The sequence below is a fragment of the Oncorhynchus clarkii genome, chromosome 4, assembly GCF_045791955.1.
Source record: "Oncorhynchus clarkii lewisi isolate Uvic-CL-2024 chromosome 4, UVic_Ocla_1.0, whole genome shotgun sequence".
NCBI classification, from domain to species: domain Eukaryota; kingdom Metazoa; phylum Chordata; class Actinopteri; order Salmoniformes; family Salmonidae; genus Oncorhynchus; species Oncorhynchus clarkii.
Genome location: NC_092150.1, coordinates 7,671,445 through 7,696,906, shown reverse-complemented (window position 1 = coordinate 7,696,906; position 25,462 = coordinate 7,671,445). Strand labels below are relative to the sequence as shown.

The 25,462-nt window shown below is 40.2% G+C and overlaps 2 protein-coding genes across 2 annotated transcripts; both read right to left on the bottom strand.

Annotated features, from left to right (window-relative positions):
* Window positions 1-7,312: 7,312 nt before the first annotated feature.
* Window positions 7,313-12,119, bottom strand: LOC139407481 (uncharacterized). The gene is made up of 4 exons (XM_071151278.1): window positions 11,771-12,119; window positions 8,037-8,124; window positions 7,589-7,805; window positions 7,313-7,363 (listed from the first exon to the last, which is right to left on the bottom strand). Exons 1-4 carry the CDS (start codon window positions 12,117-12,119, stop codon window positions 7,313-7,315), a joined length of 705 nt encoding a protein of 234 aa, XP_071007379.1.
* A 5,810-nt stretch (window positions 12,120-17,929) lies between these two features.
* On the bottom strand, window positions 17,930-24,791 carry LOC139406361 (eukaryotic translation initiation factor 3 subunit J-A-like). The gene is made up of 8 exons (XM_071148884.1): window positions 24,574-24,791; window positions 24,352-24,449; window positions 21,538-21,592; window positions 21,343-21,437; window positions 20,382-20,580; window positions 19,051-19,212; window positions 18,832-18,905; window positions 17,930-18,563 (listed from the first exon to the last, which is right to left on the bottom strand). Exons 1-8 carry the CDS (start codon window positions 24,593-24,595, stop codon window positions 18,429-18,431), a joined length of 840 nt encoding a protein of 279 aa, XP_071004985.1. The 5' UTR covers window positions 24,596-24,791; the 3' UTR covers window positions 17,930-18,428.
* Window positions 24,792-25,462: the final 671 nt, after the last annotated feature.

Sequence of the window (25,462 nt, the reverse complement as noted above, 5' to 3'; positions counted from 1 at the left end):
ACTTCCTAAAATAACTGGAATTAAAATGAAATTGACCCTGCTAACAAAAATACAGTGCATTCGGAAAGTATTCAGATCCCTTGACTTTTTCCACATTTTTTTGTAAAAAGTATTCAGACCCCCCCAGTCTACACACACACTACCCCATAATGACAAAGCATAATGACCATAATGACAAAGCAAAAACAGGTTTTATAGAAATATTTGCAAATGTATAACATTTGTTAAAGTATTCAGACCCTTTACTCAGTACTTTGTTGAAGCATCTTTGGAAGCGTTTACAGTCTTGGTTCCAATCAATTGAATTTACCAGAGGTGGACTCCCAAGTTGTAGAAACATCTCAAGGATGGTCAATGGAAACAGGATGCACCTGAGCTCAATTTTGAGTCTCAAAGCAAAGGTTCTGAATACTTATGTAAATAAAGGTATTTCTGTCTTTTTATTTTGAATACATTTGCAAAAATGTCTAAAACCCTGTTTTCACTTTGTCTTTATGGGGTATTGTGTAGATTGATTTTTTATTTATTTAAATGTTTTAATACTTTTTAGAATCCGGCTGTAACGTAACAAAATGTGGGAAGGGGTCTGAATACTTTCCGAATGCACTGTATACAGTTAAATTGTGCTCAGTTTAAAAAAAAAAAAATGTTTTTATTGTTGCACAACTACTTACATTTTGCCTGCATCTGCCTTACGCTTAACGAATATAAAATACTGCTAAGATTGTTGCTTTCATCAGTAATCACTGCTATATCAGTCTGCAATAGTGTACTTCTGGGTTGTGTTCATTAGGGCACACAGTAGCAAAACGTTTCGCAAACAGAAACAAATGTGTTTCTTATTGGACAAGGAGTCCTGTCAATGTAGTCCTTGTATCTGTACATCTTTGTGGTCAACGTCTTCGTTGATCTGTTGTTTTTTTATTACCTCATGACAAGTGAAGGACTTTCCCTGGTTGTTATTAAACAATTTGAGTTGGCTTATGCTTAGCTGTTGTCCTTTTTATAATGAAAAACCACTTGAATTTGTCAAGAGGACCCTAATTCTTGAAGAGCTGTTATATATTCTTTATACATCATTTAATCGTTTTATTGTTATAAGATATTCCCAAAACAATCATATCAAATAAAATGTGCTTTTTGTATCGCTTATAACATTTTCATTTCTTACAGTTGGATCTTAATCGTAACAAATACATTTGGGATTTTTTTTTCTCCCTTTTTTTTGAGACAATTAAATGTTTATTTAACTTGTGGATTATAGCTGCAACATACATCAAGATTAGCTAGTAGGCTGTTTCTCATGAAATATCACATCTCAACAGCACTTTACAAACTACTACTAACAAGTTTAGACAGAGCCAGCGTAGCTAGTGGACTGTTTCTCTTAAACCCAAAGGATTTGAGGTTGGGAGTATTCAGATATTTCTATGTAAACAAAAAGTGAAAAGAATTTTAGATACTCTTGGTGTAGATACTGTTGGTGACTGTGGCCTGTAAATTAAAACTTACTGGTTTGTTGGATAATCCACTACTTGGCCAAAAGTATGTGGACACCTGCTTGTTGAACATCTCATTCCAAAATCATGGGCATTAACTTGGAGTTGGTCCCCCCTTTGCTATAACAGCCTCCACTCGACTGGGAAGGCTTTCCGCTAGATGTTGGAACATTGCTACATGTACGTGCTTCCATTCAGCGACAAGAGCATTCGTGAGGTCGGGCACTGATGTTGGGTGATTAGACCTGGTTCGCAGGCGGCGTTCCAATTCATCCCAAAGGGTTGAGGTCAGGGCTCTGTGCAGGCCAGTCAAGTTCTTCCACACCGATCTCAACAAATAATTTCTGTATGGGCCTCGCTTTGTGTACAGGGGTGTTATCATTCTGAAACAGGAAAGGACATTCCCCAAACTGTTGCCACAAAGTTGGAAGCACAGAATCTTCATTGTATACTGTAGCATTGATTTCCCTTCACTGGAACTAAGGGGCCTAGCCTGAACCATGAAAAACAGCCCCATACCATTATTCCTCCACCAAACTTTACAGTTGGCATTATGCATTCGGGCAGGCAGTGTTTTCCTGGCATCCGCCAAACCCAGATTTGTCTGTCAGACTGCCAGAGGGTGAAGCGTGATTCATCACTCCAGAGAACACGTTTCCACTGCTCCAGAGTGGCGACGAGCTTTACACCACTACAGCCGACGCTTGGCATTGCACACAGTGATCTTAGGCTTGTGTGCGGCTGCTTGGCCATGGAAACACATTTCATGAAGCTCCCAACGAACAGTTATTGTGCTGACGTTGCTTCCGGAGGCAGTTTGGAACTCGGTAGTGACAGTTGCAAACGAGGACAGATGAATTGTACGTGCTTCAGCACTCGCCGGTCCTGTTCTGTGAGCTTGTGTGGCCTACCACTTTGTGGCTGAACCGTTGTTGCTCCTAGATGTCTCCACTTCACAATAACAGCACTTACAGTTGACTGGCGCAGCTCTAGCGTGGCAGAAATTTTACGAACTGACTTATTAGAATGTTGAAAGTCACTGAGTCCTTCAGTAAGGCCATTCTTCTGCCAATGTCTGTCTATGGAGATTGCATGGCTGTGTGCTCGATTTTATACACCTGTCAGCAACGGGTGTGGTTGAAATAGCCGAATACACTCATTCGAATGGGCTGTCCACATACTTTTGTATATATAGTGTACATCTATAGGTGTAGACAGAGAGTAGAATGTGGATGTTATCCTGTGGAGAGATGAGAAGAACCAGAAAAGCATTCGAAACACTTGTTTGTTGTATAACTTCTTATTGGTCTGTGTGTTCCTCCATATTGTAACTTTATCATGCTGCCTGTCTGTGGGAATGTTTTATGACAGCTGGATCCCTGAAGGTCCATTCTTATCTGTGTTTATTATCAGTGGACAACAGGACCAATGCACGGGCTTGATAACAGTGGCGGCTAGCTTTGTTCACCGAGGAGTCTGCCATACACAAGCTATTATGTAAATATATCACTGCCTGTTCTGTCCCTGTCCAGATAACACAAGTGTCACGGTCGTCCTCCTCTTCATCTGAAGAGGAGAGGCGAGAAGGATCAGAGGACCAAAATGCGGCGTGGTATATGTTCATGGTGAATATTTAATTAAAGAAAGAACTGAACACTGCATACAAAAACAATAAACCAATAATGACCGTGAAGCTACAAATGAGACCTGTGCTGACACAAGCAACTAGCATAGACAATCACCCACAAACAAACAGTGCAACCCAGGCTACCTAAGTATGATTCTCAATCAGAGACAACTAATGACACCTGCCTCTGATTGAGAACCATACTAGGCCGAAACATACAAATCCCCAAATCATAGAAAAACAAACATAGACTGCCCACCCAACTCACGCCCTGACCATACTAAATAAATACAAAACAACGGAAATAAAGGTCAGAACGTGACAACAAGGCTGTCCCTGTCCAGATAACACAAGGCTGTCCCTGTCCAGATAACACAAGGCTGTCCCTGTCCAGATAACACAAGGCTGTCCCTGTCCAGATAACACAAGGCTGTCCCTGTCCAGATAACACAAGGCTGTCCCTGTCCAGATAACACAAGGCTGTCCCTGTCCAGATAACACAAGGCTGTCCCTGTCCAGATAACACAAGGCTGTCCCTGTCCAGATAACACAAGGCTGTCCCTGTCCAGATAACACAAGGCTGTCCCTGTCCATGTTCTTGGATATCAGCTATTGGATAGAAGAAGAAACACTAGTTTAGTCAGTGAGGATGTATTTATGTTAATGAACGTGCTTTTGAATCGTAGTAATATGGAAATATGTTGTGCAATCTTGTATCAATGGTTTACTTACCAACTGAAAACATTTAGAAAAGGGTCGGCTTGCAAAACAATTTATAGCTATTTAATTGTATTTATTTATTTTATTTTATGACTTTAAACAATGATATTTCTCAACTGATATTTTAATCAATAAATACAGTATGTTCCCTCGGACCAGATTTATTAAACATTTGCATTAGAACAAAGTTGGTTCCAGAAGAAAGTTAATAGCTGAAAACTAATCTAATCACTAATCTGTCCGTTTTTTTTTTATTTTTAATTTATCAACCTTGATGTACCTTCGTGCCCTACATTCCCTCTGGAAAATAACCTAAACATCCAAACCAGGTGTATAATATATATATATATATATATATATATATATTAATGCTTTCAGACTGTGTCCTATCAGATTTCACAATGTTTTTATTAATGAATACCTTTTGGAATTAAAATGGTTGTGGAGAAGCAGCTGACATCCTCTTGATTTATTTGTTTTATCGCCGTCCTTAAATTTGATCGTGTGTGGTCTTTTGATTGTAACTGAGATATTCAAAATGTCTGTGGAATGACTGATAACTCGGCTGCTCAATGAACACCTACTTCTCACAAAAATGACCACCTGTACTTGTTGAATTCAGTTTTTTTTTTCTCCCTTTCTTGATGACTATTTCTTCACCAGAAGCCACTTTATATAAGCCAGACAGACATCTGAAGGACGTTCAGAGAACAAACAGCCTATTGTTGGGCCAGGCAGTATTCCTGTCTTCTACTGACTTTGTTATTGTAGGCTCATAAAGACGGTTATTCAGTAACCTCTATGCAGGTGTACAGTGCGTTCAGAAAGTGTTCACACCCCTTGGTTTTTTCCCACATTTTCTGTTACAGCCTGATTTATATATATATACATTTTTCAATACCCCATAATGTCAAAGTGGAATTATGTTTTTACACTTTTTTTTACAAATGTATTAAAAATGAAAAGCTGAAACGTCTTGATGTCAATAAGTATTCAACCCATTTGTTATGGCAAACCTAAATAAGTTCAGGAGTAAACATTTGCTTAACAAGTCACATAAGTTGCATGGACTCACTCTTTATGCAATAATAGTGCTGGCTGCATCATAGTGCTGGCTGCATCATAGTGCTGGCTGCATCATAGTGCTGGCTGCATCATAGTGCTGGTTGCATCATAGTGCTGGTTGCATCACAGTGCTGGCTGCATCACAGTGCTGGTTGCATCACGGTGCTGGTTGCATCATAGTGCTGGCTGCATCATAGTGCTGGCTGCATCATAGTGGTGGTTGCATCATAGTGGTGGTTGCATCATAGTGCTGGCTGCATCATAGTGGTGGTTGCATCATAGTGGTGGTTGCATCACAGTGCTGGCTGCATTATAGTGCTGGCTGCATCATAGTGGTGGTTGCATCACAGTGCTGGTTGCATCATAGTGGTGGTTGCATCACAGTGCTGGCTGCATCATAGTGCTGGCTGCATCATAGTGGTGGCTGCATCATAGTGGTGGTTGCATCATAGTGCTGGTTGCATCATAGTGCTGGCTGCATCATAGAGGTGGTTGCATCATAGTGGTGGTTGCATCATAGTGGTGGTTGCATCACAGTGCTGGCTGCATTATAGTGCTGGCTGCATCATAGTGGTGGTTGCATCACAGTGCTGGTTGCATCATAGTGGTGGTTGCATCACAGTGCTGGCTGCATCATAGTGCTGGCTGCATCATAGTGGTGGCTGCATCATAGTGGTGGTTGCATCATAGTGCTGGTTGCATCATAGTGCTGGCTGCATCATAGAGGTGGTTGCATCATAGTGGTGGTTGCATCATAGTGGTGGTTGCATCACAGTGCTGGTTGCATCACAGTGCTGGTTGCATCATAGTGCTGGTTGCATCATAGTGGTGGCTGCATCATAGTGCTGGCTGCATCATAGTGGTGACTGCATCATAGTGCTGGCTGCATCATAGTGCTGGTTGCATCATGGTGCTGGCTGCATCATAGTGCTGGCTGCATCATAGTGGTGGTTGCATCATAGTGGTGGCTGCATCATAGTGCTGGCTGCATCATAGTGCTGGTTGCATCATAGTGCTGGTTGCATCATAGTGCTGGCTGCATCATAGTGCTGGTTGCATCATAGTGCTGGTTGCATCATAGTGCTGGTTGCATCATAGTGCTGGCTGCATCATAGTGCTGGTTGCATCATAGTGGTGGCTGCATCATAGTGCTGGCTGCATCATGGTGCTGGCTGCATCATAGTGGTGGTTGCATCATAGTGGTGGCTGCATCATAGTGCTGGCTGCATCATAGTGCTGGTTGCATCATAGTGCTGGTTGCATCATAGTGCTGGCTGCATCATAGTGCTGGCTGCATCATAGTGGTGGCTGCATCATCTTATAGGTATGCTTGTAATCATCAAGGACTGGGGAGTTTTTCAGGATAAAAAATAAACGGAACTAAGCACAGGCAACATCCTAGAAGAAAACCTACTTCCTTCTGCTTCCACCAGACAGTTGGAGATGAATTCACCTGTCAGCAGTACAATAACCTAAAACATAAGGCCAAATCTACACTGCCGTTTCTTACCAAGAAGACAGTGAACGTTCCTGAGTGGCCGAGTTACATTTTTGACATACGTCTATTTGAAAATCTAGCAATGATCAACAACCAATTTGACAGAGCTTGAAGAATTAAAAAAATAATAATAATGGGCAAATGTTGCACAATACCGGTGTAGAAAGCTCTTACTTACCCAGAAAGCCTCACAGCTTTTATTGCTGCCAAAGGTCCTCTCCAAAAAGTATTGACTCAGGGATGTGAACACTTAAGTAAATGAGATATTTCTGTATTTTATTTTCAATAGATTTGCTAAAATTTCTAAAAACATGTTTCTTAGCTTTTTCATTATGGGGTGTTGTGTGTAGATGGGTGAGAATATATATATTTATATTTATTTATTAAATACATTTGAATTCAGGTTATAACACAACAAAATGTGGAATATGTCAAGGGGGGTATATGAATACTTTCTGAAGGCTCTGTGTAAAACTTTATCAGAGAGGATTTAGAGTATTGCTCTGTCTAAATTCACTCCCTCAACCTTAACCTCATCGGTCTAAAATCTATTACAAATCGAGCATGTACTCAGAAAGATAGGATACTCAGATGTGTGTTGTTATTGTACCCCAAATAGCTTTAACAACATGGATATTTGATCCACTACATTATACAATTGCGCGTGTTGGTATATGTAAAGACACGTTATAATCTACAAAAAAAAACAACATTTTTATTCACAAAATTCAAGATGCAGTCAATTTATCACATTGAAAAATGTACACAGGCAATGTATATAACACAACAAAAAAAATATTATTGTCAAGTTATTCAAATAGTGTATTTGAAAATAGCTGCCATTCAGTATCTGTAACACACTGTATCAGTGCACATTTTAGTCAGGAGTTTCTTCTCAAAGCATCAGTTCAGACATCCAGGCACCAAGCACACAAAATACCCCTCCGCATTACTCTGTTGAGAAAAGATATATACCATTCAAAAGGTGAAGAAATGTATTATTCCAAAGCAGATTGTGAATGTTCAATCTATTATAAGGAATGTAAAGCATTTACCACTGCTACCCTGGAGTAGATACCACCACAAGAAATTGCTATCATTTATGACATCATATCTATCATACAGTAAGAATTCTGGGTACGATTAGTCCGTTCGCAACTTGACACGCTTGCAGCTCACCTGTAGGTTGTGGTGGCAGATGGGGTGGTGGTGGTGACGGTGGGGCTCGGCCAGGTGGTTGTGAACACACCTCCCAAAGCGGTGCAGGCAGGTGGGGTCTGAGGGGGCACAGGTCTGTGGGCAGGAGGCTGAGGATGGGGGTCTCAAGACCAGACAGCTGGAGCATGACGTGTGCTGGCAGGTACCATGACACTCCTGCTTCTCCAGGGACACTGACCTGCCGCAGGGAGAGACAGTAATTCATACAGCTTTTAAAGGACATGAAAAGGGTAGAACATGGGAGGAGGCAAGTGATGAGAACTGAGAGGTAGAGTTGGGGGGATCAATTCCGTTCCAATTCAGACAGATTTTCAGGCCAGGAAAACAGGTAGAAACTCTGAGGGGAGGGAGAGAGGGAATGGACTGCGGGTTTGGACTGAGATGTCCCGGTCCAGATATATTCACCCACCTGGCAGAGCACACCTCATTAGGATTGGCCTGACAGTACTCCCAGGTGCATTCTGGGCGACAGGACTCCACATCCAGGGTCTCCAGCACTGCCAAGAAAAAAACTGCTTATGAGACAAAGGACGGTAAACGACCTAAACCATACAACCTAAACCATACATTATTATTAATGTCATATAACCTAAACCATACATTACTATTCATGTCATATAACCTAAACCATACATACTATTCTGGGGTGGCCCAGAGGGCGGCAGGGTAAACCATACATAAACCATACATTACTATTCATGTCATATAACCTAAACCATACATACTATTCATGTCATACAACTTAAGCCATACATTACTATTCATGTCATATTATCTAAACCATACATTACTATTCATGTCATATAACCTAAACCATACATTACTATTCATGTCATATAACCTAAACCATACATTACTATTCATGTCATATAACCTAAACCATACATTACTATTCATGTCATATAACCTAAACCATACATTATTATTCATGTCATATAACCTAAACCATACATTACTATTCATGTCATATAACCTAAACCATACATTACTATTCATGTCATATAACCTAAACCATATAACCTAAACCATACATTACTATTCATGTCATATAACCTAAACCATACATTACTATTCATGTTATATAACCTAAACCACACAACTTAAACCATACATTACTATTCATGTCATATAACCTAAACCATACGTTACTATTCATGTCATATAACCTAAACCATACATTACTATTCATGTTATATAACCTAAACCATACAACTTAAACCATACATTACTATTCATGTCATATAACCTAAACCATACGTTACTATTCATGTCATACAATTTAAACCATATAACCTAAACCATACATTACTATTCATGTTATATAACCTAAACCATACATTACTATTCATGTTATATAACCTAAACCATATAACCTAAACCATACATTACTATTCATGTCATATCATCTAAACCATACATTACTATTCATGTCATATAACCTAAACCATATAACCTAAACCATACATTACTATTCATGTCATATAACCTAAACCATACATTACTATTCATGTCATATAACCTAAACCATATAACATAAACCATACATTACTATTCATGTCATATAACCTAAACCATACATTACTATTCATGTCATATAACCTAAACCATACATTACTATTCATGTCATATAACCTAAACCATACATTACTATTCATGTCATATAACCTAAACCATACATTACTATTCATGTCATATAACCTAAACCATACATTACTATTCATGTCATATAACCTAAACCATACATTACTATTCATGTCATATAACCTAAACCATATAACCTAAACCATACATTACTATTCATGTCATATAACCTAAACCATACATTACTATTCATGTCATATAACCTAAACCATACATTACTATTCATGTCATATAACCTAAACCATATAACCTAAACCATATATTACTATTCATGTCATATAACCTAAACCATACAACATAAACCATACATTACTATTCATGTCATATAACCTAAACCATATAACCTAAACCATACATTACTATTCATGTCATATAACCTAAACCATATAACCTAAACCATACATTACTATTCATGTCATATAACCTAAACCATATAACCTAAACCATACATTACTATTCATGTCATATAACCTAAACCATATATTACTATTCATGTCATATAACCTAAACCATACATTACTATTCATGTCATATAACCTAAACCGTACATTACTATTCATGTCATATAACCTAAACCATACATTACTATTCATGTCATATAACCTAAACCATATAACCTAAACCATACATTACTATTCATGTCATATAACCTAAACCATATAACCTAAACCATACATTACTATTCATGTTATATAACCTAAACCATATAACATAAACCATATATTACTATTCATGTCATATAACCTAAACCATACATTACTATTCATGTCATATAACCTAAACCATACATTACTATTCATGTCATATAACCTAAACCGTACATTACTATTCATGTCATATAACCTAAACCATACATTACTATTCATGTCATATAACCTAAACCATACATTACTATTCATGTTATATAACCTAAACCATACATTACTATTCATGTCATATAACCTAAACCATACAACTTAAACCATACATTACTATTCATGTCATATAACCTAAACCATACGTTACTATTCATGTCATACAATTTAAACCATATAACCTAAACCATACATTACTATTCATGTTATATAACCTAAACCATACATTACTATTCATGTCATATAACCTAAACCATACATTACTATTCATGTCATATAACCTAAACCGTACATTACTATTCATGTCATATAACCTAAACCGTACATTACTATTCATGTCATATAACCTAAACCATACATTACTATTCATGTCATATAACCTAAACCGTACATTACTATTCATGTCATATAACCTAAACCGTACATTACTATTCATGTCATATAACCTAAACCATACATTACTATTCATGTCATATAACCTAAACCATATAACCTAAACCATACATTACTATTCATGTTATATAACCTAAACCATATAACCTAAACCATACATTACTATTCATGTTATATAACCTAAACCATACAACATAAACCATACATTACTATTCATGTCATATAACCTAAACCATACATTACTATTCATGTAAACTTATAAAACTACTACTAGTAATAGTGTATAAAACAATGAAGGGGACCACAATGAGCATCCATCCTATATAGAGCTGTCTGTAGTGGTCAGATTTTGCTATCTCTCTGTGATGTTGGATATATTAAATAGGAGAATCTACAACAATTGAATCCTTAACTATACAGACGATAGTAACAGGTAGGACCATTAATTTCACCATACGTCTAGATAACAGGTGTAATTATGTGTCAACTGTTAACAGGAGAAAGTATCTTTGATTCAAAGGATTCCTTCACCGACAGACACTATCGCATTTCACAGCTCGTAAATAAGAATAGCCTCGTTGGTGCCAATTTCTGGTGCGTACGTCTCCACAGCTCAATTGATTACATCTCAGGTATGGAATGAACGTCGTATCATTTAAAGATTCATTACACGTCAGGGACCATGGACGAGCAGCAGACCGTGATTCAGAAGCACAGTTGCAGCGCTTCTCATTCAAAACCAATTAGATTTTTATCATGCATCGTGTATCGTAAAGCAGGGGCGAAACTTTGTTTTTAGAAGATTGGGGGACACATAAATATATATATATATATATATATATATAATAATTTTTTCATCCATCCAGTCGGATTAACACTCCAAATAGCCTAGCCGACCAATCAGAGGCCTCCCCATTGTTCTAAAGCACACCTTGCCTCATTTTGTATCACATTCCTATTACAAAACTGTGGGGGGGGGGGGGGGGGCGACAAAATCTAATTTCAGACATGTCCGTCCCTGTCCCTGTCCCCAGTGAACGTCGCACCCCTGTAGTAAAGTATTAGAATGCCTGCAGTTCCCATCATCTGGGTCCAGGGATATTCTCCTCCTTGATTTCGCGACAGTGCACTCTGCTCACAGTGAACATGGTTTTAGTGCTCAACCACTTATAGTGATCAAATTTTCCTGCACAGATGTGATCACCATGAGAGAAGTGCATTGAATGACATGGCGTTGTCTGTCAGTGTATCCTACCTGCTTTACAGATACCTTTACGTTCCTCTACGTCTGGTATTCCCTCAGCAGCCGAGACAGACTCCTGGTAGACACACACCAGCCCCTCGTCACACTTGCCCAGGTAGTCCCAGGTCCCACCACAGCTCTCCCCAGCCGTCCTGGCACAGGCTGGGCAGCAGCCACAGACCCCCGTGGTCAGGCCACCTTTACACTGGAGCTTCAGGGCCCGGCGGTGGGTGCAGTGGATCCTCTCACAGGGCGGACAGTGGAGGGCCTGGAGGGTCTGGGACTGGGCCTCGGATCGGTGTGAGGTCTCTGCCCCTGACACCCCCAGTGATACTGCTACTGCTACTACCAACAGCCACATCTGTGTATGACAATGACTGATGATCATTCTGGCGGTGTCGCGTATGAGGTGAGAGGACTTGGTGAGGATCTTTTATGCGGTCGTCATTGGCAACACCTAGGTAGTTTACAATCCACCACCTCTCCACCCCCAGTAGCAGCCAATGAATGGATGGGGGGGGGGTATTATTACAGTAAGGTTGCTGTGTGTAGTGAATGTGTGTGTAGTGTGTGTTATCCATCAACCCCCTTATCTTCACCATCTCCTTCGTTGTTGTTTGTTCATTCCAAATAAATCTTTCTTTCGCAGTGATTTTTGTAGTAGATTAGCTTGATCCAGGTCTGCTGTACAAGACTCTTACAAAGACCCTTTGTAATACAGGTCACATGACGACAACCAAATGGGGCAATTCAGTAGGATCAGATAGTCAGTCACCTTCTTACAAGGCCAAAAGGACAAGATTAGACATTGGCAGGTTATCTGAACAACCCTCTGTGCTTTCTAGAAGTCTGGAGGCCCCGTAATAAACGTCTAGCGAGTCGTGTGCCTTAAAACGAATATGTACACGACGTCTCTGAGGTCAGACCCTTGACCTGACCCTTGACCTGACATCAATCAACGGGCCGCTCTGCTGCAAGAATGATGAAATATCAACAGCTGAGAATTATTATGGCAGAAGCAAGTTAAAGGAAAAGTCTGATGGAGATGAAGTCTCTCACGTCAACGGAATGAAACGGTTTATTAACGTAATGTAGTTAGAAACTCGTTCGCCAGACTCTTCCCATTACACTCTGTGCACAATTAGCAGATCAACCCACAATATAACATTACAATTCCTCAGGTATAATTGTAACAATTCATTTCTTGAAATTTGGGGGCATGAAAAAAAACAACAACACTTCAGTCTAATACAATGCTCCTATGTCCAATACCAATCCAGAAAATAATGAATATTACAGTACAAATCAAAGTTTATTTGTCACGTGCGCCGAATACAACAGGTGTAGTAGACCTTACTGTGAAATGCCGAATACAACAGGTGCACCTTATAGTGAAATGCTGAATACAACAGGTGTAGTAGACCTCACAGTGAAATGCTGAATACAACAGGTGTAGTAGACCTCACAGTGAAATGCTGAATACAACAGGTGTAGTAGACCTCACAGTGAAATGCTGAATACAACAGGTGTAGTAGACCTCACAGTGAAATGCTGAATACAACAGGTGTAGTAGACCTCACAGTGAAATGCTGAATACAACAGGTGTAGTAGACCTCACAGTGAAATGCTGAATACAACAGGTGTAGTAGACCTCACAGTGAAATGCTGAATACAACAGGTGTAGTAGACCTCACAGTGAAATGCTGAATACAACAGGTGTAGTAGACCTTACTGTGAAATGCCGAATACAACAGGTGTAGTAGACCTTACTGTGAAATGCCGAATACAACAGGTGTAGTAGACCTTACAGTGAAATGCTGAATACAACAGGTGTAGTAGACCTTACTGTGAAATGCCGAATACAACAGGTGTAGTAGACCTTACAGTGAAATGCTGAATACAACAGGTGTAGTAGACCTTACAGTGAAATGCTGAATACAACAGGTGTAGTAGACCTTACTGTGAAATGCCGAATACAACAGGTGTAGTAGACCTTACAGTGAAATGCTGAATACAACAGGTGTAGTAGACCGTACAGTGAAATGCTGAATACAACAGGTGTAGTAGACCTTACTGTGAAATGCCGAATACAACAGGTGTAGTAGACCTTACAGTGAAATGCTGAATACAACAGGTGTAGTAGACCTTACTGTGAAATGCCGAATACAATAGGTGTAGTAGACCTTACAGTGAAATGCTGAATACAACAGGTGTAGTAGACCGTACAGTGAAATGCTGAATACAACAGGTGTAGTAGACCTTACTGTGAAATGCCGAATACAACAGGTGTAGTAGACCTTACAGTGAAATGCTGAATACAACAGGTGTAGTAGACCTTACTGTGAAATGCCGAATACAACAGGTGTAGTAGACCTTACAGTGAAATGCTGAATACAACAGGTGTAGTAGACCTTACAGTGAAATGCTGAATACAACAGGTGTAGTAGACCTTACTGTGAAATGCTGAATACAACAGGTGTAGTAGACCTTACAGTGAAATGCTGAATACAACAGGTGTAGTAGACCGTACAGTGAAATGCTGAATACAACAGGTGTAGTAGACCTTACTGTGAAATGCCGAATACAACAGGTGTAGTAGACCTTACAGTGAAATGCTGAATACAACAGGTGTAGTAGACCTTACTGTGAAATGCCGAATACAACAGGTGTAGTAGACCTTACAGTGAAATGCTGAATACAACAGGTGTAGTAGACCGTACAGTGAAATGCTGAATACAACAGGTGTAGTAGACCTTACTGTGAAATGCCGAATACAACAGGTGTAGTAGACCTTACAGTGAAATGCTGAATACAACAGGTGTAGTAGACCGTACAGTGAAATGCTGAATACAACAGGTGTAGTAGACCTTACTGTGAAATGCCGAATACAACAGGTGTAGTAGACCTTACAGTGAAATGCTGAATACAACAGGTGTAGTAGACCTTACTGTGAAATGCCGAATACAACAGGTGTAGTAGACCTTACAGTGAAATGCCGAATACAACAGGTGTAGTAGACCTTACAGTGAAATGCCGAATACAACAGGTGTAGTAGACCTTACAGTGAAATGCTGAATACAACAGATGTAGTAGACCTTACAGTGAAATGCTGAATACAACAGGTGTAGTAGACCTAACAGTGAAATGCTGAATACAACAGGTGTAGTAGACCTTACAGTGAAATGCTGAATACAACAGGTGTAGTAGACCTAACAGTGAAATGCTGAATACAACAGGTGTAGTAGACCTTACTGTGAAATGCCGAATACAACAGGTGTAGTAGACCTTACTGTGAAATGCTGAATACAACAGGTGTAGTAGACCGTACTGTGAAATGCTGAATACAACAGGTGTAGTAGACCTTACAGTGAAATGCTGAATACAACAGGTGTAGTAGACCTCACAGTGAAATGCTGAATACAACAGGTGTATTAGACCTTACAGTGAAATGCTGAATACAACAGGTGTAGTAGACCTAACAGTGAAATGCTGAATACAACAGGTGTATTAGACCTTACAGTGAAATGATGAATACAACAGGTGTAGTAGACCTCACAGTGAAATGCTGAATACAACAGGTGTAGTAGACCTTACAGTGAAATGCTGAATACAACAGGTGTAGTAGACCTTACAGTGAAATGCTGAATACAACAGGTGTAGTAGACCTTACAGTGAAATGCTGAATACAACAGGTGTAGTAGACCTAACAGTGAAATGCTGAATACAACAGGTGTAGTAGACCTTACTGTGAAATGCCGAATACAACAGGTGTAGTAGACCTTACTGTGAAATGCTGAATACAACAGGTGTAGTAGACCGTACTGTGAAATGCTGAATACAACAGGTGTAGTAGACCTTACAGTGAAATGCTGAATACAACAGGTGTAGTAGACCTCACAGTGAAATGCTGAATACAACAGGTGTATTAGACCTTACAGTGAAATGCTGAATACAACAGGTGTAGTAGACCTAACAGTGAAATGCTGAATACAACAGGTGTATTAGACCTTACAGTGAAATGATGAATACAACAGGTGTAGTAGACCTCACAGTGAAATGCTGAATACAACAGGTGTAGTAGACCTTACAGTGAAATGCTGAATACAACAGGTGTATTAGACCTTACAGTGAAATGCTGAATACAACAGGTGTAGTAGACCTTACAGTGAAATGCTTACTTACAGCCTCTAACCAATAGTGCAAAAAATATGAACAATAGGTAGGTAAAGAAATAAAACAACAGCTAAAAGACTAGGCTATAAAAGTAGCGAGGCTATAACAGTAGCGAGGCTACATACAGACACCGGCTAGTCAGGCTGATTGAGGTAGTATGTACATGTAGATATGGTTAAAGTGACTATGCATATATGATGAACAGAGAGTAGCAGTAGTGTAAAAGAGGGGTTGGCGGGTGGTGGGACACAATGCAGATAGCCCGGTTAGCCAATGTGCGGGAGCACTGGCTGGTCGGCCCAATTGAGGAAGTACGTACATGAATGTATAGTTAAAGTGACTATGCATATAAGATAAACAGAGAGTAGCAGCAGCGTAAAAGACGGGTTGGGGGGCACACAATGCAAATAAACCGTGTACCCATTTGATTACCTGTTCAGGAGTCTTATGGCTTGGGGGTAAAAACTGTTGAGAAGCCTTTTTGTCCTAGACTTGGCACTCCGGTACCACTTGCCATGCAGTAGTACAGAGAACAGTCTATGACTGGGGTGGCTGAGGTCTTTGACAATGTTTAGGGCCTTCCTCTGACACTGCCTGGTTTAGAGGTCCTGGATGGCAGGCAGCTTAGCCCCAGTGATGTACTGGGCCGTACGCACTACCCTCTGAAGTGCCTTGCGGTCAGAGGCAGAGCAATTGCCGTACCAGGCAGTGATGCTCTCGATGGTGCAGCTGTCGAACCTTTTGAGGATCTCAGGACCCATGCCAAATCTTTTTAGTTTCCTGGGGGAGAATAGGCTTTGTCGTGCCCTCTTCACGACTGTCTTGGTGTGTTTGGACCATTCTAGTTTGTTGTTGATGTGGACACAAAGGAACTTGAAGCTCTCAACCTGCTCCACTACAGCCTCGTCGATGAGAATGGGGGCGTGCTCGGTCCTCCTTTTCCTGTAGTCCACAATAATCTTCTTAGTCTTGGTTACGTTGAGGGATAGGTTGTTGTCCTGGCACCACACAGCCAGGTCTCTGACCTCCTCCCTATAGACTGCCTCGTCGTTGTCGGTGATCAGGCCTACCACTGTTGTGTTGTCTGCAAACTTAATGATGGTGTTGGAGTCGTGCCTAGCCATGCAGTCTTGGGTGAACAGGGAGTACAGGAGGGGACTGAGCACGCACCCCTGGGGAGCTCCAGTGTTGAGGATCAGCGTGGCAGATGTGTTGCTACCTACCCTCACCACCTGGGGGCGGCCCGTCAGGAAGTCCAGGATCCAGTTGCAGAGGGAGGTGTTTAGTCCCAGGATCCTTAGCTTAGTGATAAGCTTTGAGGGTACTATGGTGTTGAACGCTGAGCTGTAGCCAATGAATAGCATTCTCACATAAGTGTTCCTTTTGTCCAGGTGGGAAAGGGCAGTGTGGAGTGCAATAGAGATTGTATCATCTGTGGATCTGTTTAGGTGGTATACAAATTGGAGTGGGTCTAAGGTTTCTGGGATAATGGTGTTGATGTGAAAAATGTGGAGAAAGTCAAGGGGTCTGAATACTTTCCGAATGCACTGTAAGTACGCAAACATATTCCTGAGTGTGTACCCAACATTTTCATAGCAATGTGGCTTTTCTCAAGTGATTTTATGCTCCAGGTCTTATTTTGGACATTTTCTCCTGCAAATACCATTGTTGCATTTACACAGGCAGCCCAATTCTGATGTTTTCCCACCAAATTGGTCTTTTGACCAATCACATCAGATATTTTCACATCAAATCTGTTCCGATTACTCAAAAGACCAATTAGTTAAAACAAATATCAGAATTGGGCTGACGGTGTAAACGCAGTCGATGTGATCTCTACTCAAGGATAAATATAGTGGAATATGGGATAAGCAAACTGACATTTGGAGACCTACATTCTTCACAATAAAAAAAATGTAGCTCATATTATGGAACGCCAGTAGCCATTAAAATACATATAATATTGAACGATACTGGAGACAAATATAGTCAATCTCATTTGCATAGAATACCACATTTATTTTCCTTCTACTTTCAGTCGTCAGACAGTAACAATTTCATTTTGTTGACACGTTTATTTTAAAGATAAAATTGAATTCATTGTAGATTTGGAAAAAACGAAGTATGCTGGTAAAACATTTTGGAACTCAGAACATTGTGAAGAGAACTCAAGGATCAGTTTCTTGTCTTATTGATCAGTTTCGAGGAATCGTCGAAGGAATCCTAACGAGGAGAAAAAAAAACATATCGAGATCAGATGTTCGTGTTCTTCGTCAAACCATTCAACACTTCTTTCAGAATCTTCTTTGTGTGCAGCGGGCAACACAAGGGTGGTTTTCATTGGATGGCTTTGGGCAGTAGAATAGGTCATAGGTCATGCTCCGAGGTGGATGAATCGAGCAGAGCTGAGAGGGAATGGGAAGGACAGTGGATGTCCCCAAATATAAAGGGCACTACTTGAACAGGTTGCCGTTTGAGACTCAGCAGTCGGTTGGTGTCACATGAAGTCCTCGTAGTCTTGCGCGTAACCTCCATCGAACTCTCCGTAGTCCGCTAGGTCATCCTTCATCTTGGCCTTCATCCCTCCGGCAGCAACCACGCCTTTCTTTTTCTTCTTCCCTTTATTCAGCTGCTGTTGGAAATAAAGAGGGGATGATTAGCATCGACTTATATCACAGGAATACACATTTAATGAGGGTCGTGTTCATTAGGGCAAGCAATAGAAAACGTTACAAAACATTTTGCAATGGAAGAAAAAATAAAAATAAAAAATGAGTAGTAGCTCTTTCACTGTTCCAGTCCGTTTTCTTCTGTTTGATGCCTAATGAACAGGACCCGGATAAGACTGATTACAAGCCCAAAAAAAGTGTACTTTTCTGTCATTTGAAAAGACCACCTACCTTTTCCTGTTTCTGTTTCTCACTTAGTAATACTGTAAGGGAGTTGCTGACCTTTTTTAGGTCTTCTACCTCCACTGTAACATAAGAGGTGCACAGTTCAAAAAATAAATAAAAAAATTCATATAATACAGTACCACTGACAGTTGATATGATTGACTAATAACATTGGTTAATTTCTAAATTTATATTATTACAATGGATTATAAAACGAATACTCACATGAGAGACAGAGGTCTCGAAACAAGGACTCTAGGAAACCGGAATAGTGTATGGAACTCTCAAAAGGTGTTATCTTGTCTTTTAGCAACTTTTCAAAATCTGTAAAGTCATCTTTAGAAGAGGGGCTTACAGCGTCAATTCCTTTTACATTGTTGACGACACCTGATTTGGGAAGAAAAAAATAATATTTCAGCACTATGATATTAAAAGTTTCCACTGACAACTTGTGTTGACAATGTAAAAAAAAAAAACCTAACTTATACTTCTAGCAAAATGGCTAGTTTTAATCACAGATTCTCTGTAAAGCTTTTTATGGATCTGGAATGTGTAACCTGTCAACTTTAAAATGTTTATAATACATACAGAAAGTATTCACACCCCTTGACTTTTCCCATAATTTGTTGTGTTACATCAAGAATTTAAAACAGGTACCTCAATGTCAAAGTGAAATCATGTTTTTCAAAATGTTTACAAATATTTATTACACTTTGGATGGTGTGTCACTACAAATATACAGGTATCCTTCCTAACTCAGTTGCCAGAGAGGAAGGAAACTGCTCAGGGATTTCACCATGAGGCAAATGGTGACTTTAAAACAGTTAAGAGTTTAATGGCTGTGATAGGAGAAAACTGAGAATGGATCAACAACATTGTAGTTACCCCACAATACTGACCTAATTGACAGAGTGAAAAGAAGGAAGCCTGTACAGAATAAAAATATTCCTAAACATGTATCCTGTTTGCAACAAGGCACTAAAGTAATAATGCAAAAAAAATTGTCAAAGCAATGAACTTTTTGTCCTGAACACAGTCTTATGTTTGGGGCAAATCCAATATAACACAATGCTTTAAAAAAAATGGAGCTAAGCACAGGCAAAATCCTAGAGGAAAACAAGGTTCAATCTGCTTTCCACCAGACACTAGGCAGGTTTCCATTGTTCCAGGTCAATTCGACAAAAGCAATGGTGCAAAAAAATATTTGGGATGTCTAACGGAAATTAGATTTTTTATTTTACCTTTATTTAACTATGCAAGACTGTTAAGAACAAATTCTTATTTTCAATAACGGCCTAGGAACAGTGGGTTAACTGCCTTGTTCAGGGGCAGAACGACAGATTTCTACCTTGTCAGCTCGGGGATATGATATAAACAGACAAACAGGTTTTTACATAAAAGAGACAAGGCCAAACTTTTCCTTTTCCTGTAATACTGGGACCAGTTTCCCAAAGTCATCTTAAGGCTAAATTCATCATTGGAACTATAGGATCTATGGTTCAAATCATGAACTTAGCCTTAAGATGCTTTTGGGAAACCTGGCCCTGATCTCTTACCAAAAGCATCCTGAGCCAGTAGAAGACCAGTCTCTTCCTGTAGTTTCTCTGCTAGCTCTTCCTCTGGTGTGAGTTCCGTTTCCTCTTCCTGTAGTTTCTCTGCTAGCTCTTCCTCTGGTGTGAGTTCCTTTTTCTCTTCCTGTAGTTTCTCTGCTAGCTCCTCCTCTGGTGTGAGTTCTGTCTCATTAGATTCCTCTAACTACCAAGCAATAAATTAGAAATAGTATACTTTCAAATCCAGCAGACAATGACTTGTCAGTCATGGACACTTTAGGCTATACACTGAGTGTACAAAACATTAAGGACAACTTCCTAATACTAAGTTGCGCACGTCCCTTGGGTGGTGGACGATTCTTGATACACACGGGAAACTGTTGAGCATGAAACAACCAGCAGCGTTGCAGTTCTTGACACAAAACGGTGCTCCTGGTACCTACTACCATACCATGTTCAAAGGCACTTAAATATTTTGTCTTGCCCATTCACCCTCTGAATGGCACACAATCCATGGCTCAATGGTCAAGGTTTAAAAATCATTATTTAACCTGTGACATCAATAAGGGATCATAGCTTTCACCTGGATTCACCTAGTCAGTCTGTGTCATGGAAAGAGCAGGTGTTCTTAATGTTTTGTATACTCAGTCTATATATATACACACACACATTGTGAAGCCCTTCGGGAGGATTTGAGGTTTAATCTGAGCCTGGAAAACAAAACTAAAAATAGTCTCTGGGAATACCGGATGTACAGTGTAATAATTTGTACCCAATCCAAATGATAAAGACAATTAAAATCATCAAGGCATCCCAAATTTGCTAATATTTATGGAAGCAAAGGTCAAGTTTCTGCTGAATGTTGAGAAGCAAACCAGCAGTCGCAGTAGCTGGATTGGTTACCGTGGCTACTATCATGTGCTCCATAGCAACGACAAGCAGAAATCCCAGTATGCAAGGCACTTACCCTCTTTCTCAACTCTTCTTGTTTTTTTCGTTGTAAACTTTCTTTTTCTTTGATTTTTTCCGCTAATTTCTTCTTTTCTGAACGTTTTGTCTCTGCTACAAAATAAAAGAAAACGGAAAAGAATAATGTGACTTAAATTTGAACTTGTATAATTATAATAGGAACTCACTGGTTCAAGTCATGCGGTTTAAATACCTGCTTTTTTCTCTTCTGCGTTCTTCAATTCCTCCTCTTCATCATCCCAGTTATCCTACAAAGAGAACACACGTTTATGGGAAAAATGGATGTATGCTTCAGAATGTTGCGTCCCAGTCATGGATCTAGCTTTTAGTTACAACCAAAGCCATCACTATTTAGCTTATTCATTGTTCACCATTGGTAAATGCAGTCTGAAACGCAGTCTGAAACCGAATGACTGCAAAATCATGTAAAAACATTTTCCTTACAAGCAGGAATGTTGAATAAAATTACATTTGAACTTACTCTTTCGGTTAGTCCTTCCGGATGGTCAATTTTAGACAGAATATCCATAGGAAAGTAATTGTTAAACCAAATTTTTAAGAGTGCTGAAATTCAAACTGAAAGTTAAATGATCTGGCGCGAACACCTGCTGACGTCAGTCTCGAGCACGTGCCTTCGGTCATGCGCAAACACACGTGTGTACGAGACGCACGCACAGTAAAACTGAAGTCAGTCGGTGTTTACATGGTTTTGAGCATTGTGACAGTTGATAGAAAATGGCAACTTCAGTACTGATGCTCAAAAAAGTTGGGTAAACAAATACTTTTCTGGGGGATATTTTGTACAAAATTAGTGGACGACAGGTCGAGGTCACACCAGTCATTTATTATGGATGACGGGTCGAGGTCACACCAGTCATTTATTATGGATGACGGGTCGAGGTCACACCAGTCATTTATTATGGATGACGGGTCGAGGTCACACCAGTCATTTATTATGGATGACGGGTCGAGGTCACACCAGTCATATATTAGTGGATGATGGGTCGAGGTCACATCAAACATATATTAGTGGATGACGGGTCGAGGTCACATCAGTCATATATTAGTGGATGACGGGTCGAGGTCACATCAGTCATATATTAGTGGATGACGGGTCGAGGTCACATCAGTCATATATTAGTGGATGACGGGTCGAGGTCACACCAGTCATATATTAGTGGATGACGGGTCGAGGTCACACCAGTCATATATTAGTGGATGACGGGTCGAGGTCACACCAGTCATTTATTATAGATGACGGGGCGAGGTCACACCAGGCATATATTAGTGGATGACGGGTCGAGGTCACACCAGTCATTTATTATGGACAACAGGTCAACCCAGTCTGAGACACCTACCGTATCCCTTCCCCAGTCTGGGTCCCCATGATGTTCTCTAGGGGTTCTGCCATGCTCTGAGACACCTACCGTATCCCTTCCCCAGTCTGGGTCCCCATGATGTCCTCTAGGGGTTCTGCCATGCTCTGAGACACCTACCGTATCCCTTCCCCAGTCTGGGTCCCCATGATGTCCTCTAGGGGTTCTGCCATGCTCTGAGACACTTACCGTATCCCTTCCCCAGACCTGGGTCCCCATGATGTCCTCTAGGGGTTCTGCCATGCTCTGAGACACTTACCGTATCCCTTCCCCAGACCTGGGTCCCCATGATGTCCTCTAGGGGTTCTGCCATGCTCTGAGACACCTACCTTCCCCAGACCTGGATCCCCATGATGATCTCTAGGGGTTCTGCCATGCTCTGATACACCTACCTTCCCCAGACCTGGATCCCCATGATGTCCTCTAGGGGTTCTGCCATGCTCTGAGACACCTACCGTATCCCTTCCCCAGACCTGGATCCCCATGATGTCCTCCATGATCAACCACCCTCCAAGATCCCACTTTTCATTACAATTACCTACAGCTACTGTTAATGTCATGTTGTACAATGTAATCTGCTAAGGGACCTGTGCTCGACATATCATCCTGGACACAGTGAGATGCACTACATACACTAGCACTGTAAACACTCCAAGAGAGAAGAGAACAGCTGTGCCTGGACTACAATCTCCCTCTTCAAGTCCACCTCCTGAGACTGGCTGCCTTCCTGTCGAGGGAAAGTGACCTGCAGAACAACCAGTAGCATCCACCTCTCCTCCGTCCCACACACCAGAACTGAGATAAAACCCATGCCCTACTTCTGCCAAGACCATCCCCCCCAATCATTATATGTACATGTCATTCATACTTCTGTTTTTTCAAGTAAATGGTATTGTATTGTTTGTGTTGATGTTAGCCTATACTTATTTATTTCAGTCTATAGCTGTATAATGGTATTGTATTGTTGTTCTTTGCTATTTCGAAAGTACCGTGTACTTTTAATGTTGTTGAAATGTTAAGGTACCCAAAAGTAGTTCAAAGTAATGTTTTCATTAAATAAGCTTTGTTTACAAAGTAGGGATGAAAATAAAGTCATTTGGGCTGGAATGCTCTCCAAAATTCGACACATTAGCACAGGCCTGGGCAATACCAGTCCTCTGGCCTGATTGGGAAACACACCTGATTTAAACTAATTGCATTTTTTAAAACTAAAGATCATGATTAGTTAATTATTGGAGTTAGGTGTGTTAGCTGGGGCTGGCGCAAAAGTGTGACACCAATCAGGCCCCACCCTAGAGGACTGGAGTTGCCCAGACCTGGATTCTCTCATCACGCCGTTGATATAGCAACGGAAGCGAATAGCTTCTCGAATGTCATTGTGACGCAGAGGGGGAACACTATTTGGCATGACAGGCCGAATGTTCTGGACACTTTTTCCGAGTCTGTCCTACTCCTGACTTGTCACTTTAGGCTAACTTTGGTTAGATAGCCACTGTTAGGTAGTTAACACTGCTATCATCATATGTAATGATCTAGTTTAGGATGCGAAGAGGATGCTTAGATTATTAGATGCTCTTGAAATCAACTACAGTGTATGTGGTTGCTAGCTAACGTTAGCCTGCTATCGTTACCTTGATATCCTCATCCTCATCCTCGCCTTCCCATTTGTCTGCCACAACAGCCTTCTTGGCCCCGATTGCGGGCTCGTCCGGATCGAAAGTGTCAGCATCTAAGACAACAACAAAAATACACATGTAACAAATGTCAACTATCATCTCTTGTATTTTTAATTGGCAATGTTTCGGTAAACTTGAAGAATGCTCCATTCCCACACAAGTGGATTGGATTCTTACCCCATGAATCTCCCTCCGCCATATTTGCCTGTGTATCTGATCAGAACGAATTCCGTGGGTGTACAATCGGTAACTGGCTCTTTGGTTCCGAGAGAGAATGATGCACACACCGATGTGCGCTGTCATGCTCCCATTATTATTCTTCAGTCATTGCTGCTCTAATTATTATTCTTCAGTCATTGCTTTCCCATATTTAGTGGCAACATAGCATCATTCGTTCAAGCCAAAACATAATGTCAGTTATATAATTTCAGAATATCCATTTAAATAGTAATTTTTAGACCATTGAATATAGATGTCACCAATTAGCAGTGGTGTAAAGTACTTAAGTAAAAATAATTTAAAGTACTACTTAAGTAGTGTTTTGGGGTATCTGTACTTTACTATTTATATTTTTTGACAACTTTTATTTTTACTTCACCACATTCCTAAAGACAATGGTGTCATTTTTACTCTATACATTTTCTCTGACACAAAAATTATGGTTACATTTTGACAGGAAAATGGTCCAATTCACACACTTATCAAGAGAACATCCCTGGTCATCTCTTCTGCCTCTGATCTGACGGACTCACTAAACACGTGCTTTGTTTTTAAATTATGTCTTGAGTCCTGGAGAGTGACCCTGGCTATCCATAAATAAATAAAAATACAAGATAATTGTGCCTTCTGGTTTGCTTAATATAAGGAGTTTTTTATTATTCACACGTTTCCTTTTTAGACTTAAGTATATTTTAGCAATTACATTTACTTTTGATACTTATGTATATTTAAAACCAAATACTTTTCGACTTTTACTCAAGTAGTATTTTACTGGGTGACTTTCACTTTTAGTTGAGTCATTTTCTATTAAGGTACCTTTACTTTTACTCAAGTATGAGATTTGAGT

Bases quoted from the DNA above. Each gene is read 5' to 3' on its own strand.
- LOC139407481 (XM_071151278.1), bottom strand. From the start codon at position 12,119: ATGTGGCTGTTGGTAGTAGCAGTAGCAGTATCACTGGGGGTGTCAGGG. The intron at 8,125-11,770 runs GTAGGATACACT...TTTTCTTGGCAG, and splicing joins TAAAGGTATCTGTAAAGCAG to TGCTGGAGACCCTGGATGTG. The intron at 7,364-7,588 runs GTGAGCTGCAAG...TTTTCTCAACAG, and splicing joins TCTGCCACCACAACCTACAG to AGTAATGCGGAGGGGTATTT.
- LOC139406361 (XM_071148884.1), bottom strand. From the start codon at position 24,595: ATGGCGGAGGGAGATTCATGGG. The intron at 19,213-20,381 runs GTAAGAGATCAG...TTCCCAAATCAG, and splicing joins ACTGGCTCAGGATGCTTTTG to GTGTCGTCAACAATGTAAAA. The intron at 18,906-19,050 runs GTGAGTATTCGT...CTTATGTTACAG, and splicing joins TCGAGACCTCTGTCTCTCAT to TGGAGGTAGAAGACCTAAAA.